This window comes from Saccostrea echinata, unplaced genomic scaffold, assembly GCF_033153115.1.
Source record: "Saccostrea echinata isolate AGI-Se365-2 ecotype Australia unplaced genomic scaffold, CSIRO_AGI_Sech_v1 ptg000054l, whole genome shotgun sequence".
NCBI lineage: Eukaryota > Metazoa > Mollusca > Bivalvia > Ostreida > Ostreidae > Saccostrea > Saccostrea echinata.
Window position 1 is genome coordinate 23,181,151 of NW_026889803.1, and position 16,045 is coordinate 23,197,195.

Here is a 16,045-nt window from a genome sequence, read left to right on the forward strand (position 1 = left end):
TCAATTCACAAGTAATAAACATTTTACCAATGATTGAAAGTCCAAGTCCATTTCATGATCTTTGGGCCAGATGATTGTTCTGGCTAATGGGCCTCTTTTCTTCATTTCTTCTGAATTTCTATCAGACTAACTTCATAAATGTAATTTTGATTACAAAGTCTTCCCAAACTGTAAAATTTTAGCCACTTTGAGTTCAGAGTTTTTGTTATGGCTTTGGCCGAAATGTTCATAGCCTGTGAAAATCAGGATGCTCAGGTGAAAGTTGAGGTATATGGACCTCTTATTATCCCACTCTTGTTTTCTATCCCTTACGTGCAATCATAAATCATGGAGAATTTTATATTTACAAACAGAAAATTGACTCCTAAGACTGATGAAAGAGGAAGACGAAGAAACACTGTAGTAGGAATTTTCAGAAAGAAAACTGGAGTGGACAGTGATGAAGACAGGAGTGATGACTTAGAAAGTTCAGTTCATACATCTGACATCTCATCTGAGGAGGAGGAAGAACAGGAGGAGGAGGAAAAAGAAGACAAACAATTCAGTGAAGAAGACATTGAAGAGAGCAAAGATAAAAACATCATAAAGCACAGTGTTGAAAATGGATATGATTTGAAAATGTCAGAGGAAATGAAGATGACAAATGTTGATTTTTCCATTACAAAGACCAACAAAAAATTAACAGAACACAAGCCCGTTGTAAACGTTCATGTCAACAGGAAACCAGAAATACAGGCAAGCTATTTATATGTGTACATGTGCTATCAGAGATTTATCAATGCTATTTTAACTACCGTAAAATTTGGGGTATATGTCGATGGGGTATATAGGTCAAAAGGCTCATTTTTAGCTCTACTGGTCAGAGACCAGAAGAGCTTATGCGATATTAAGGTGTCCATTGTCTCTCCATCTGTCTGTCTGTCTGTCTGTCTGTAAACAATTTTTCAAAATGCTACTCCTCCTACAGTTTTGATCTGATTTCAGTATAATTTGGCACACAGGTAGATGCATAATTTAGTGCATTGGTTTATGATTTCAATGAATAGTTTTGCCATTGTTACTAAAAATAGAAAATTCTGTAAAATTTCTTTAAAATGCTACCATTGCTACAGATTTGGTCAGATTTCAATATAACTTGGCACACAAGTAAACTACACAAAGATACATAATTTGATGAATTGGTTTTTGATTTTGATGAATTGTTTTGTCATGGTTACTAAAAATAGAAATTTCTGTGAAATTCCTTTAGAACGCTACTCCTGCTACAGTTTTGGTCTGATTTCAATATAATTTGGCACACAATTAGATTATACTAAGATACATAATTTAGTGCATCGGTTTTTGATTATGATGAACATTGTTTCCATGGTTACTAAAAATAGAAGTTTCTTTGAAGTTCCTTTAAAAGGCTACTCCTGCTTCAGATTTAGTCTGATTTTAATATAACTTGGCAGACAAGTAGACAACACTAAGATACATAATTTATTGCATCGGTTTTTGATCTCAGTGAACAGTGTTGCCATGGTAATTAAAAATAGAAATTACTTTGAAATTACTTTAAAATGCTTCTCCTCCTACAGATTTGGTCTGATTTCAATATAATTTACCATACAAGTAGACTACAATAAGATACATAATTTAGTGCATTGGTTTTTGATTTCAATGAATGCTGTTGCCATGGTTACATAAAATAGAAATTTCTTAGAAATTCTTTGAAAATACAATTCCTCCTACAGTTTAAGTCTGATTTTAATATAACTTGGCACACAAGTAGACTACACTAAGATACATAATTTGATGAATTGGTTTTTTGATTTTGATGAATTGTTTTGCCATGTTTACTAAAAATAGAAATTACTGTAAAATTCCTTTAAAACATTAGTCCTGCAACAGTTTTGGTTTGATTTCAATCTAATTTGGCACACAATAAGACTACACTAAGATACATAATTTAGTGCATCGGTTTTTGATTTGGATGAACGGTGTTGCCATGGTCACTAAAAATAGAAATTTCTGTGATGTTCCTTTAAAATGTAACTCCTACTTCAGTTTTGGTCTGCAGATTTCAAAATAACTTGGCACAAAAGTAGACAACACTAAGATACGTAATTTAATTCATCGGTTTTTGATCTCAGTGAACGGTGTTGCCATGGTGACTAAAAATATAAATTACTGTAAAATCCCTTTAAAACATTACTCCTGCTACAAATTGGTTTGATTTCAATCTAATTTGGCACACAATTAGACTACACTACGATACATAATAATATTTATTTCATACCCAACTGTTTGTCATTCAGTTTTACTGTTGAATTTACGCAATCTCATGACGGTGTGATCCGACATTCCGGATCACCACATTGTGGTTTTCTGAATCCATATCACCCTTCTCTGAAACTTGTGACGTAGTACACAGATAAATGACGTTTTTATTCTCGCACATCAAAAAGTTCCTCGATAAAATGCTTTGTTTACTTGTTAAAAGTTTTGTAATTGATTCAAAAAGTTTCCTTTTATTATATTTTGCAAGTTGTAAAGGGGTACATAATAAAATTATCATTATAACAGTAACTTGATCCGAAGAGCCTAATCACGTCTCTTGGACAGGCGCGGATCATCAGATCAAACTCAATGCTTCACGTCTCGTTTGATATAAGGTTCAGCGCCTGTCAACTTGATGTGATACGGCTCTTCGGATCAAGTTACTGTTATAATAATCTTTATATGTCGGTTTTTGATTTCAGTGAATGCCATGATTACTAAAAATAGAAATTTCTGTGAAATACTTTCAAAACACTACTCCTCCTACAGTTTTCATTTGATTTCAATATAACTTGGCACACAAGTAGACTACATTAACCCTTTCTCTACTGGCGCATTTTACGTGATTTTTGAGACCTTTTGACATAGCATTATCAAATTATTTCTAACCTTTATAACCAAGGAGAAAGCTAAGCATAATGCATACCATTTTGTAGGGAATTTCTTAGAGAATATATTTTATGACTATTCAGATTCCCAACTACTGACCTTATTAGTAGAAATGGAGGTCAAAGGTCAATTAAGTGCAAAATTTTTAAAATTTTTTCCGATACTTTTTAATCGTCAAGCTAAACATTTACAATGATGTATGATGAAATAGGAAATTTGGAATGTACTTAGAAAAGAGGATTATACTGTACTACATTAATCACATAAACTTTTTTTCAATTCTGCATATAATGACTTTAAAGGGGTTGCTTAGCAGCCGGGTATTTTTCAAATTTCGGGCAGCAATTTTCATTTTTGGCTCATCCTAGACACATTTATGCATTCCAGCACATTCTAAAGTCAGATATGAGGTCATAAATAGTGACCTCATAAAATTAAAAGGAATATACAGTAGATAAACTGTCTTAAAGTTTGACCTCATCAGAACTATTTTCAGGAGGTCAATGGTCAAATAAATGCAAAAATTTCATCAACTTTTTCAAAACTTTTCAATATTCTTGCTGAAATTTTACACACTGGATGCTGAAATAGAAAATTCTGAATATACTCTCAAGAAGGCATCAGAACTGCAATATCCATACACCATTTTAGTTCAAATATTTGTGAAATGACCTTTTAGTGGTTGCTAAGCAACAACGTTTTCAATTTTTTGAATGTATTCATTGTATGTTTGTTATCGCTCATTCTAGACACTTTTTGTGTATTCCATGATATTGTAAGTAAGATATGGGCCAAAATAATGTAAAGAACATTATTGAATTAATTTTGACCTTGACACTTCTGTTCTTAGCGGGGTCAAGGTCATATCAGTACAGAATTCTACCTTAAATTGCAAGTGTATTTCAATTTTGAATTGCTGCAATCACTATGGATATACATGTATTATCTTATAGTTGACGTAAAAAAAATTGTGAACAACAAAATCCTGAGAGAAATTTAAAAAAAAAAATGAATTAATCTTTTTTATTTTGCATAATCTTGGTTGCCATTCCAAAAATTCATCTAAAACTTGTGAACTGAAATAAAATTCATAAGATGCAATTACATGTAATTCAACCTTAGTGACACACATTAAAACTAGTGCTAATTGTAACGGGAACCATTACAGATGTTCCCCAAACGGCTCCCCAATCCCTTATGATGCCCCTACAAGCTTCATTAAAGTAGACAATACTTTTGTAATATAGATGGACACTTTATTTTTGTGGGTATTTTATTGAAAAACTATTCCGATTAATAACATTGCAGATCTGCAGCTCATGCTCTATCATCTTTGACATGTCTCCAGTTCATATCTTCAGCCATTCCTGGGGAGTTGCAAAAATCCATTTTAAAATCAGGGAAATTTGCCAAAACTTGAGAGACCAGATCTGAAGAGCTTATGCGATAGTAAGGTGTCTGTAGTCCGTACGTCTGTCTGTCTGTAGAGAAATTTTTTTTTTCCAAACACTACTCCTCCTACAGTTTTGGTCTGATTTCATTATAACTTGGCACAAAAATAGAACACACTAAGATACATAATTTAGTGCATCGGTTTTTGATTTCAATGAATAGTTTTGCCATTGTTACTAAAAATAGAAATTTCTGTGAAATTCCTTTAAAACGCTACTCCTTGTACAGTTTTAGTCTGATTTCAATATAATTTGGCACACAAGTAGACTACACTAAGATACACAATTTGATGAATTGTTTTTTGATTTAGATGAATGGTGTTGCCATGGTAATTAAAAAAGAAATTTCTGTGAAATTCCATTAAAACGCTACTCCTCCTACAGTTTTTGTCTGATTTCAATATAATTTGGCAGACAAGTAGACTACACTAAGATACATAATTTAGTGCATCAGTTTTTGATTTCATGAAACGATGTTGCCATTTATACTAAAAATAAAATTTTTTGTGAATTTCCTTTAGAACGCTACGCCTCCTTCAGTTTTGATCTGATTTCAGTTATAATTGGCACACAAGTTAACTACACTTAGATACATAATTTAGTGCATCGGTTTATGATTATGATGACTGATGTTGCCATGGTTACTAAAAATAGAAATATCTGTGAAATTACATTAAAACGCAACTCCTTCTACAGTTTTGATATGATTTCAATATAATTTGACATACAAGTAGACTACACAGAGATTCATAATTTATTGCATTGGTTTTGATTTCAGTGAATGGTGTTGCCATGGTTACTAAAAATAGAAATTTCTGTGAAATTATTTCAAAAAGCTACTCCTGCTACAGTTTTGGTCTGATTTCAATATAATTTGACATGCAAGTAAACTACACTAGGATTCATAATTTAGTGCATCCATATTTGAGTTCGATGAATTGTGTTTCCATGGTTACTAAAAATATAAAAATTTATGTGAAATTCCTTGGAAACACAATTCCTCCTAGAGTTTTAGTCTGATTTTAATATAACTTGGCACACATGTAGACTTCACTAAGATACATAATTTGATAAATTGGTTTTTGATTTTGATGAATGATTTTGCCATGGTTACTAAAAATAGAAATTTCTGTATATTTCCTTTAAAACATTACTCCTGCTTCAGTTTTGGTCTGATTTCATTCTAATTTGGCACACAATTAGACTACACTATGATACAGAATAGTGCATGTATATATCGGTTTTTGATTTCAGTGAATGGTGTTGCCATGGTTACTAAAAATAGAAATTTCTGTGAAATAATTTCAAAATGCTACTCCTCCTATTGTTTTTGTTAGATTTCAATATAGCTTGGCACACAAGTAGACTACATTAAGATACATAATTCTATTTATTGCTGTATGTTGCAAAGTTTCAAATCCAAGTGCTACTTTTCCTATGTTATACATATGGACCAGTAGAGCTAGAGTCTCATCAGAGACTTCTGGTTTGATAGAGGGTATGGAGCACTCGTGATTTTCATGCCATTTTTTATTATAACAAGGATGACATAGAAGCCCTTTAAACTCAAACAACACATCCCTTAATAGTACACAAATATTCCTCTTCAAAATAACCCCTTTCAGCTACCTTACATTTTCATGTTCATTGCTGAAAGCGGGGCCCTTTGAGATGGCCACCATCTCAATGATATCTAGTTGATTATGTTATAGTCAAAGTTTATCATCAAAATAGCATGCCACACTGTGCATGTGCCCCTTGCTGTTCCTCCATACCCAAGTCACGTGGGTTAATAGACCAATCATATCAGTTGAGCCATTCTGTAAGCATCACTGTTTCTTTGTTTACTTTTTACACTTCAATAACTTTATTACTAATATAATTATCTTTATTTGTTGTTAACAATGGATTTTATGTGGCCTTTTCTAACTGTGCAGTATATGTGGCATCTCCCAGTGCTTTAATGAAACTTATTTGGAATCTAAGTGTTTACATTCTCACAGAGTGACTAACTGTGCGTGGATTTATACAATCATCAAGTGACTATTTATATGTTATTTTTCTGTATCTTAATTTATGTGTTATTTTCCTATTGTTCATCACGCCTAAAAATTTTAGAAGAAATGTTAATAGACTGAGACTGGTAACTGACAATGATCCACTGATGTCAGAGCAGACTTTGGGTGAAAACAGTGATTTGGTTTTAACATCAAATATGCTGCATAACTTAGATAGGAACAGTCCATTATATTGGACAATTGTTGAATTACAAAAAAAGTTACCGTATTTGGCTGAATATGAGGGTTGTCCCAGAAAAACGTGATCTTTTTTAATATTTCAGAAACTGTTCGACCAAACTTATAATTTTGTGCACGTTGTTGGAAAATGATATTTTCGGTATTTTGCCAAAATATTTTAGGCTTATGATGTCATAAGTATAACAACTTAAGATAAAAATAAAACTATCAAAGAGCTAGGTTCACTTTATGCATAAAATGACCCTGTAGATAAACCAATTAATTAACTAACACACAATGTCCCATTCTCAATGTCAATATAAAGTAGAGACTTAGTGCTTTCAGTTTATATACCTAACTTTCTTCTAAAGAGTCCAGGTACTGGAAAAAAGTTCGTGTGAAATTGCAATGTTCTTGAATTTTGAAGAAAGCAGGTGTATTTGAGAATCTTCACCAAAGAATTAAAATATGAGCACACCCCTCGATCCAAAAATTAAAATATGTTTTATAATCTTCATAAGCAGTTCTTTCATAATATATTTGCATATTTTGGATTGGAGGTTGTGCTGTGTACGTAATATTGAAAAATTACATAATAATTTGGCCCTTTTTGAGGAAATATTCATGATATGTAAATAATGACGCAATTCATGACGTCATAATGCATTGACTAGCAAGAAAATTACATCATTTTAAGCAGAAATTCAGTCACCAAGGACTCAAGTGATATTTATTGCCTTGTCGACTAGAACTATGCAGTTTTAATTTTTCAGAAATTTACAGTGCCAAAAAAGGCCCTACATGACTCTTGCTCTTTATAGATACTGTTACTTTATGCATAATCTTAGAATACATAAAGGATTTAATATATAAAGACTTTGTTCACCGATAATTGGGAGGATTGTTTATAAAATACTACCTTTCGTCATCCAGAATAAAACCAATATTTCTATGACTCGCCTATAAGTCGGACACAGAGTTTTAGACCAAAATTTAACTCCTAAAAAACTGACTTATAGGTGAGTATATACAGTAGACTACACTACAGTACACAATTTAGTGCATCAGTTCTCGATTTCGATGAACCATGTTGCCATGGTTACTAAAAATAGAAATATCTGTGAAATTCCTTGAATACACCATTCCTCCTGCAGTTTTAGTCTGATTTTAATATAACTGCACACAAGTAGATTACACTAAGATACACAATTTGATGAATTGTTTTTTGAATTTGATGAATGGGTTTTGCCATGGTTACTAAAAATAGAAATTTCTGTAAAATTCCTTTAAATTACTCCATTACTCCTGCTACAGTTTTGATTTGATTTCATTCTTATTTGGCACACAATTTAACTACACTATGATACATAATAGTGTATATGGGTTTTTGATTTCAGTGAATGGTGTTGCCATGGTTACTAAAAATAGAATTTTCTGTGAAATTATTTCAAAATGCTACTCTTCCTATAGTTTTTGTTTGATTTCAATATAACTTGGCACACAAGTAGATTACATTAAGATACATAATTCTATTTATTGCTGCATGTTGCAAAGTTTCAAATCCAAGTGCTACTTTTCCTCTGTTTTATGTACACACCAGTAGAGCTAGAGTCTCATCAGAGACTTCTGGTTCAATTTTGCAAGCATTCATTTTCAGATTGATTAAGAGGCATATTTTGGACACTTAAAGGCCTATGATCATCAAACTTTGTCAGTTGATGCTTCTTGGGTCGTCAAAGTATGTCTTCTGAAAAGTAAGTCATCTTGACCTACTTTTTGAATTTTATGGCTAATCTTTTTCAAAACACTTGAGGTCATTATATCAGATACTATGAGTTTTAGAATCATCAAACCTTTTAAGTTGATGCATCATGGGGCCTTAAAACATATTTATCAAAAAGTAGGTCACAGCAACCTACTTTTTGAATTTTGCAGGCTTTGTTTTCAAATTGTTTCAGAGGCATATTTTGGACACTTTAGGGCATAGGATCATCAAAGTTTGTCAGTTGATGCATCATTGGTCCTCAGAGAATATCAACTGAAAAGCAGGTCACCATGACCTTCTTTTGATATTTTATAGCTATATTTTAATGTTTCAGGCACTAATTTGCTTAGAATCATCAAACTTTTTTCAGTTTATACATCTTGGGTCCTCAGAGAATGTCAGCTGAAAAGTAGGTCACTGTGACCTACTTTTGATATTTTATAGCTATATTTAAATATTATAGGTACTAATTTGCTGAGAATCAGCAAACTTGTCAATTTATGCATCTTGGGTCCTTGGAGAACATCAACTGAAAAGTAGGTCATCTTGACCTACTTTAGATATATTATGGCTTTATTTAATTTTCAGGTATTAATTGGCTTAGAATCATCACACTTTGTCAGTTGATGCCCCTTACAGAAAAAACCAATAGAAACTTACAAGTGTTTTATACTTCACTTATAAGCCACTTATAAGTCACCTATAAGTTTTGAAACTTACTTATAAGTGTACTATTAGTCAAAGTAAGTATAAGTGAGGAACAGATTTTGTTAATACTTCACTTATAAGTGAAGATTAGCCAAATATCAGTGAATATTTCACTTATACCTCACTTATAAGTGAAGATCAGTATGGTATTAGCCAGAATAAGTGTGGACTTAGAATTTTTACACTATACTAGACTTCTCTTGAGTTGCATTGTGGGTATTCAAGCTAACCAATCGGAAACTTTGTCTCTGAAGAGATAAAGAACAAGAATTTGAAACTAAGTTAGTCTCTGCGAAAGGATGTTTTGGAGATTTCAAATTTATTTTGAGTATGCCTTGTTACAACGCGAAATGTAATAACAACGCAAAATGTAACAAACTGGGATTATTACATTTTACGTTATTACATTTTGCGTTGGGATTAACGCGAAATGTAATAATGCACTTTTGGTTGTTACATTTTGCGTTACTAAATTTTTGCGTTGAGGACAACGCAAAATGTAATAAAACAAAATGTAATAAAACACATTTTTTTTGCATTGTGTTCAACGCGAAACATCACAATGATTGAAACATATAACAATAGGAAAACTCGCTTCACTAAATAGACGGACATACCTATGACCATGAGACAAAGTTTAATGCAACGGCTTTTACTAAATCTAATTGTTTATTTTTTAACGCTGTTTCTAACATTTTTATTGAATACTTAAACTTTGATTGACTTGTCTATTTATAAATCAGTCTGTATTATATATCCATCACTGACATTTTTAATAACCAAAGATTGACCATAAGTCCATTAAAAACTCTTGGTATACATGTACGATGTACATGTGTACATTGGTTAGCAAATTAGAAGTGCGTGTGTTTGTGTCTAGCGAGGTGAAGCTGTGGGTAGGGGTTACTCGTATGTTGATCCCTGTATTTTTATGCGCATGCAGAAACTCTTATCGTTGAAGAGAGAGAGAGAGTTAATTTTATATTTGCTGGTCTGCATGATTTGTGAAATAGTATGAAATCTTAATTGTCAAGAACCCCCCTTCCCGCTATATTTACACCTACCAGTAAAAATAAATAGATTTCTTTTCTAAATTTCAGGCATGTGCCTATCAAACAGCAAAAGCAAACTGATACACTGATAAACGAAATACCCCCCCCCCCCCAACACACACACATACGTGAGCACGCGCGTTTCTAATTTGCAATACCTATGATTTGGATATCAACTGATTTTAATTGGCTAATGAAATCAATATATGATAAAATCAGATCTTATGAAAGAATTAGCATATGTTTATTTGTCCTTTTGTTTAATTTTTTTCATCTATTTTCTTCATCTACTACTCAATTGAAAATTATTCTCAACCTGACTGACTTAAAAGTGTGATATTACATTTTGCGTTGTTGCATTTTGCTTAATCTCGACGCAAAATGTAACAACCCAAAAATCGTGTTATTACATTTTGCGTTGATCTCGACGCAAAATGTAATAATCCTAAACAGTATGTTCTTACATTTTACGTTATTACATTCTGCATTGATATCGACGCAAAATGTATTCACGCAAAATGCAATAATCCCGGTTTATTACATTTTGCGTTGTTATTACATTTCGCGTTGTAACAATGCCTTTACATCAGGTTCAACAAGTAGGTTCTATTCACATTATCTTTTTATTTTAACTTCCTTTGCCTGAAATTTTGAATCAATTGACTCAGTTGCTTTCAGATTTCATAAATTTGAAGAAACCTCAAGGTCATTAAATCTTAATTGATTTCTTTTTGTCAAACATTTTTGTTTGTGAACTGAAATAATATATAAAGTTTGCATCATCAAAGAATGTCATATGAGAGGGTTTTTTTTCGTAAAATGTTAACTTAATTATTTCATCTTAGGTGAAGATGCATATGTATGTATGTACAAAAAACTTTGAACATCATGCAACCCCTGCATGATTTGAAGCTTTGTTCTAAATTAAGATCTTAGAGGCAGTGATGTACTTCACTTATAAGTGACTTATAAGTGACTCATACTTGATAAAGTATAAAGGGCTAATACTTGACTTATAAGTCACATATAAGTGACTATACTTGGATAAAGCAAAAGTGGCTAATACTTGGCTTATAAGTCACTTATAAGTCAAGCACCTCATTTGCATATAAAATCCTAATGAGTCACTAATCAGTCACTTATAAGTTAAATGTATTAGTGAAGTATAAGTCCAGTATAAACAACTTATAAGTAAAAGAATAAATCACTTATAAGTCACTTGTCAGAAATTTCTGTAAGGGGCATCTTCAGTCCTCAAAGTACACTAGACAAAATTGCTAATGCACCACTTGTTATTATTATTTGTGAATTGAATATTTGCCTGATCGGTAATAGTATATATAATATGCCATCTTTTCCAAAACAGTTGGATTGAAAAATGTCTTGGTATCATGACAATACCCTTAAATGACCTTCTTGCCCAAAAACCAATTTCCCGAAGTGCACTGCGCACCGTATTTGCCCAGATATTAAGTTGGTGATCACCAAATTAAGGTGGTCCGTGAGGTTGCCACAGAAGCAGTCTCCCAGTTAAAAATCAAAGAACGTACAGCTATTGACTATCATATCCGCCTAGTAGTCATCCAGTGTCTTGGTGTACATACCAAATCCACCCAGCTTCCAGTTGACCCAATTTTGTGGTACAATTTTCAAATTGTTGTATGCTGTTACTTAATGCCGTGACTATCTATAGTAAATATTTTTATGTTTGTTATCTATTTGCAACAATTTCTCATTAGAGGAATTCATAATCTTTTAATTGTTTTCATTTTTAATTTTCAAATTTCTCCAAAGGAACCCCCTGCAGCCACCATACTGTCTGCTTTAGCATGCTCTTCTAGGGTCAAATGCCGCATACGGTGTAACTTTTTTTCTGAGTTTTTAATTAGTACAAATATAAAGAACACAAACACAGAGAAAAAATAGAAATTTATTCATCCAAAAAAGTATGGACATGGTTTTAATTTTTTCTATCAAATGTTTATGCTTCAGTAAGCATTGTAGTTATCTATCAGTAAAGACATTTAAACACCTCATTTTTATACCCCCCGCAAAAGAAGTTTTGGGGGGGTATATAGGAATCACCTTGTCTGTCTGGCTGTCTGTCCGTCTGTCTTGCTGTCTGTCTGTCTGTGTAAACGTGTCTGGTCCACATCTTTCTTACGGAAGAAAATCAGAATGAACTACTTCACACAAAGAATGTTCATGACATGAGGATGTGTCATGACCTTAACCCAAGGTCATTTGGGCAAGTTCAAGGTCACTGAAAGGAAAGGTTCATAATTCGTGTCCGGTCCATATCTTTCTTATGGATAAACTTGGTGAGTTCCCATTTTACACAAAGATTGCTTATGACCTGAGGAAGTGTCATGACTTTGACCCAAGGTCATTTGGGCAAGTTCAAGGTCACTGACAGAAAAAGTTCATAATTCATGTCCAGTCTCTATCTTTCTTATGGGGAAAAATGTTGGGAGTTTCCACTTCACAAAAAAATTGCTTATGACCTGAGGGTGTGTCATGATCTTTGTCTATACTTACTGTAGGAAAAATGGATAAATAATGCATTTGTACTTTCCAACAGAGAAATACTTAAAAAATTGTTATTTTGTTTTTCAATGTTATAAAATAAATGTTTTTGATTAATACAAAAAAAAGTATTGATGGTTTTATTAGGCTACACCTTAGTTTCATTCATTAAAAAAATATAATGAGCAATTACTGGTTAATTTTTACTCCAAATGTTTAAACAAATTGTGAACACCTCTCCATGAGATCCATCAAATATTAGTATTAGTGACTTGGCACCTTCTCTCAAAATCCTGTGGGGGGTATTTGTCCCTTTTGGACTAGTATATTTAAGTAACATAATTATTTATCAAATTTATCATAAACAAGTTTTGAAAAGTAAAATATCAATTTTCTTTGGTAGTGTGTTAGCAGTTTTGTCTAGTGTGTATCAACTGAAAAATAGGTCACCTTGACCTAGTTTTGAAATTTTATGGCTATATTTCAATATTTCTGTTTTTATTTTTTGGCTTAGAATCACCAAACCTTGTCAGTTGATACATCTTGAGTCCTTGGAGAATGTCAACTAAAAAGTTGGTCACACTGACCTACTTATGAAATTTTATGGCAATATTTAAATATTTTTCAGATATCAACTGAAAAGTAGGTCACTGTGACCTACTTTGGAAATTTTAAAGCTTTATTTAAATATTTCAGGTTTCGATTGGTTTAAAATCATCAAACTTTGTCAGTTGATGCATCTTGGGTCCTTGAATAACGTCAACTGAAAAGTAGGTCATGGTGACCTATTTTTGGAATTTTATGGCTATATTTAAATATTTTCAGGTACTTATTTGCTTAGAGCCATCAAACTTTGTCAGTTGATGTATCTTGGGTCCTCGGAGAATGTCAGCTTAGAATTAGGTCACCATGACCTACTTTTGAAAGAACTTCGGAAGATAGTATTGTTCTGCCACCTACCTCAAAGTCAAATTTCAAAAGTTAACATATTTGAATGATTTTTTATATCTATATAGATATTTATGAGAATTTTTATAGAACATAACTTATTTGGGAAATCAAAGAAAGATAACTCTTTAATTTTGGTAAAAATAGTGTTTCTCACTATAGAAATCAATGGAAAACGAAAAATATTTTTAAAACACCCCCCCTCCCCCCGAAACAAAAATTCCTTTTTATACCCCCGCTCCGAAGGAGAGGGGGGTATACTGTTTTACCCTTGTGTGTCTGTCTGTCTGTCTGTCTGTGTGTCTGTCTGTCCGTAACAAATTTTGGTCACAGTTTTCTCAGCAACTTCTCATCGCAGATGCTTGAAATTTTAGCACAATCTTTGTTTAGGCATGCCATATGGTGGGATTCATTTTTGTACGAATCCAATGTCAACTTCCTGTTTATCCATGTATCTGTCCATACCATACATAACAAACTTTGGTCACAGTTCTCTCAGCAACTACTCATCGCAGGTGCTTGAAATTTTAACACACTCTTTGTTTAGGCATGCCACATGGTGGGAATCATTTTTGTACAAATCCGATGTCAACTTCCTGTTTATCCATGCATCTGTCCGTACCATACATAACAAATTTTGGTCCTAGTTTCTCAGCAACTTCTCATTGCAGATGCTTGAAATTTTAGCACAATCTTTGTTTAGGCATGCCATATGTTGGGATTCATTTTTTACAAATCTGATGTCAATTTCCTGATTATCAGTGTGTTTGTTCATAACTGAACTTGTGTATTCACATCAGAGCGGGGGTATTATTAGTGAGCATTGGCTCACAGACTTCTTGTTCATGGGTTTTATGAACTGTTATTTCACAAATTCATACCAGAGCTTTTGTTGTTTCAACATTGTTGGAAACATATGTTTTCTTTTAGTTGACATACTTTAAGAACTCAAGGTGCATCAACAGACAAAGTTTGATGATTCCATGCACACTAACTCTCGATTACAGCCTACATTTTACACCCAGTTTTTTTGTCTGTAAACATATGTTTACAGACAAAAAAACTGGGTGTAAAATGTAGGCTGTAATCAAGAGTTAGTATGTTTACAGACAAAAAAACTGGGTGTAAAATGTAGGCTGTAATCGAGAGTTGGTGTATATGGTTCTTTTATGGCTTTATTTAAATATGTTCAGGTTCAAAAAGTAGGTCAAAGTGACCTACTCATATTCTATAAATAGCAGATGTTATGTAATATATGTTTTGCTCCATGTTTGTGATGTCACAATATGAAAATGATGTCAATATGTAGATGACTTGTGACAAAAAATGGCTGACTTGTCATACTCAGGCAAAGAAAGGCTATAAAGTTTAATGTATATCTTCAAAATTCCTTTGCAGTAGCCTATAATAACTTGTACAAGGTTTATGAAGTTAAAAGACTTGCCAGAAGTTCAATCATTTATTGGATTGATTGTTGAAATGAAGGCAAGAAGATGGTTAAAAATTGTTTTTTTTTCTGGTGCCCAGTGAAAGTAAGCTGGGGAAAAAATATGTCCTTAGTTGACCAATTTGTTATGAAAGATCACCTAGTTACAGTTGGAAATATAGTTGAATATCTTAAGAATATCATAATTATTAAATCCCTAAAATATCGTTTACATTAGACTTTAGACATATCACATATGATAAAAAAAAAAGGGGCCAATACTTTATCCACAATGGAAAAACGATGCACCTATGACAGAGAAGTCGGGTTGTGATGGTGACCATGCTCATTCTGGGAAAAGATACCCTTATCCACCTATTCTATTGCCAAGATTTGGCCATTTGTGACAAATGGACTTTTCTTATTTCAAAAAAATAACTTGCATGGTAAGAAATATCAGACTCGGAAAAAATCTTTTAGCTTCTGTGAACAGAACTCTACAGAGCATGTCACATGGCTACCTGGATCACATGATTCGCACATGGGCAGAACGGTTGCAGATGTGCATTAAAATCAGAGAGGACTACTTTAAGAAATAATAAACAGCGAAATCTAATTTTATTTCTTTTATGGAAGTTATTCAATAAGTTCGTAAACTTTTTGATCACCCCTTGTATGCTGCAGTTGGTTAATCAATTGACTTGGGTTATCATCTCTCTATAAATGATTAGTCGTCTTTGACATAACAGCAGAATGTTGCAGCACTTAAAGTATCTGTATATTAATGCCAATGCCATATTTAGATTTAATCTTACAGCATCATACTAAAGAAATTTACTTACAACAACATTTATTTTTAAAATTAATTTTTAGGTCACCCGAGTCACTCAGGTGACCTATTGCTATCTGTTTTCGTCCGTCGTCGTGCGTCGTCTGTCGTGCGTTAACTTTTGAACATTTTTAACTTCTTCTCTAGAACCGCTCAACCAATTTCAACCAAA

The 16,045-nt window shown here is 32.7% G+C and overlaps 1 protein-coding gene across 1 annotated transcript in view; it reads left to right on the forward strand.

The window, feature by feature from the left end:
* Positions 1 to 16,045, forward strand: part of LOC133206146 (probable ATP-dependent RNA helicase DHX37) — a 725,850-nt gene that overhangs the window by 91,526 nt on the left and 618,279 nt on the right. Inside the window, exon 4 of the mRNA XM_061342078.1 lies at positions 354 to 735. Coding sequence (XP_061198062.1) covers positions 354 to 735 — 382 coding nt within the window. The remainder of the gene's footprint in view (positions 1 to 353; positions 736 to 16,045) is intronic.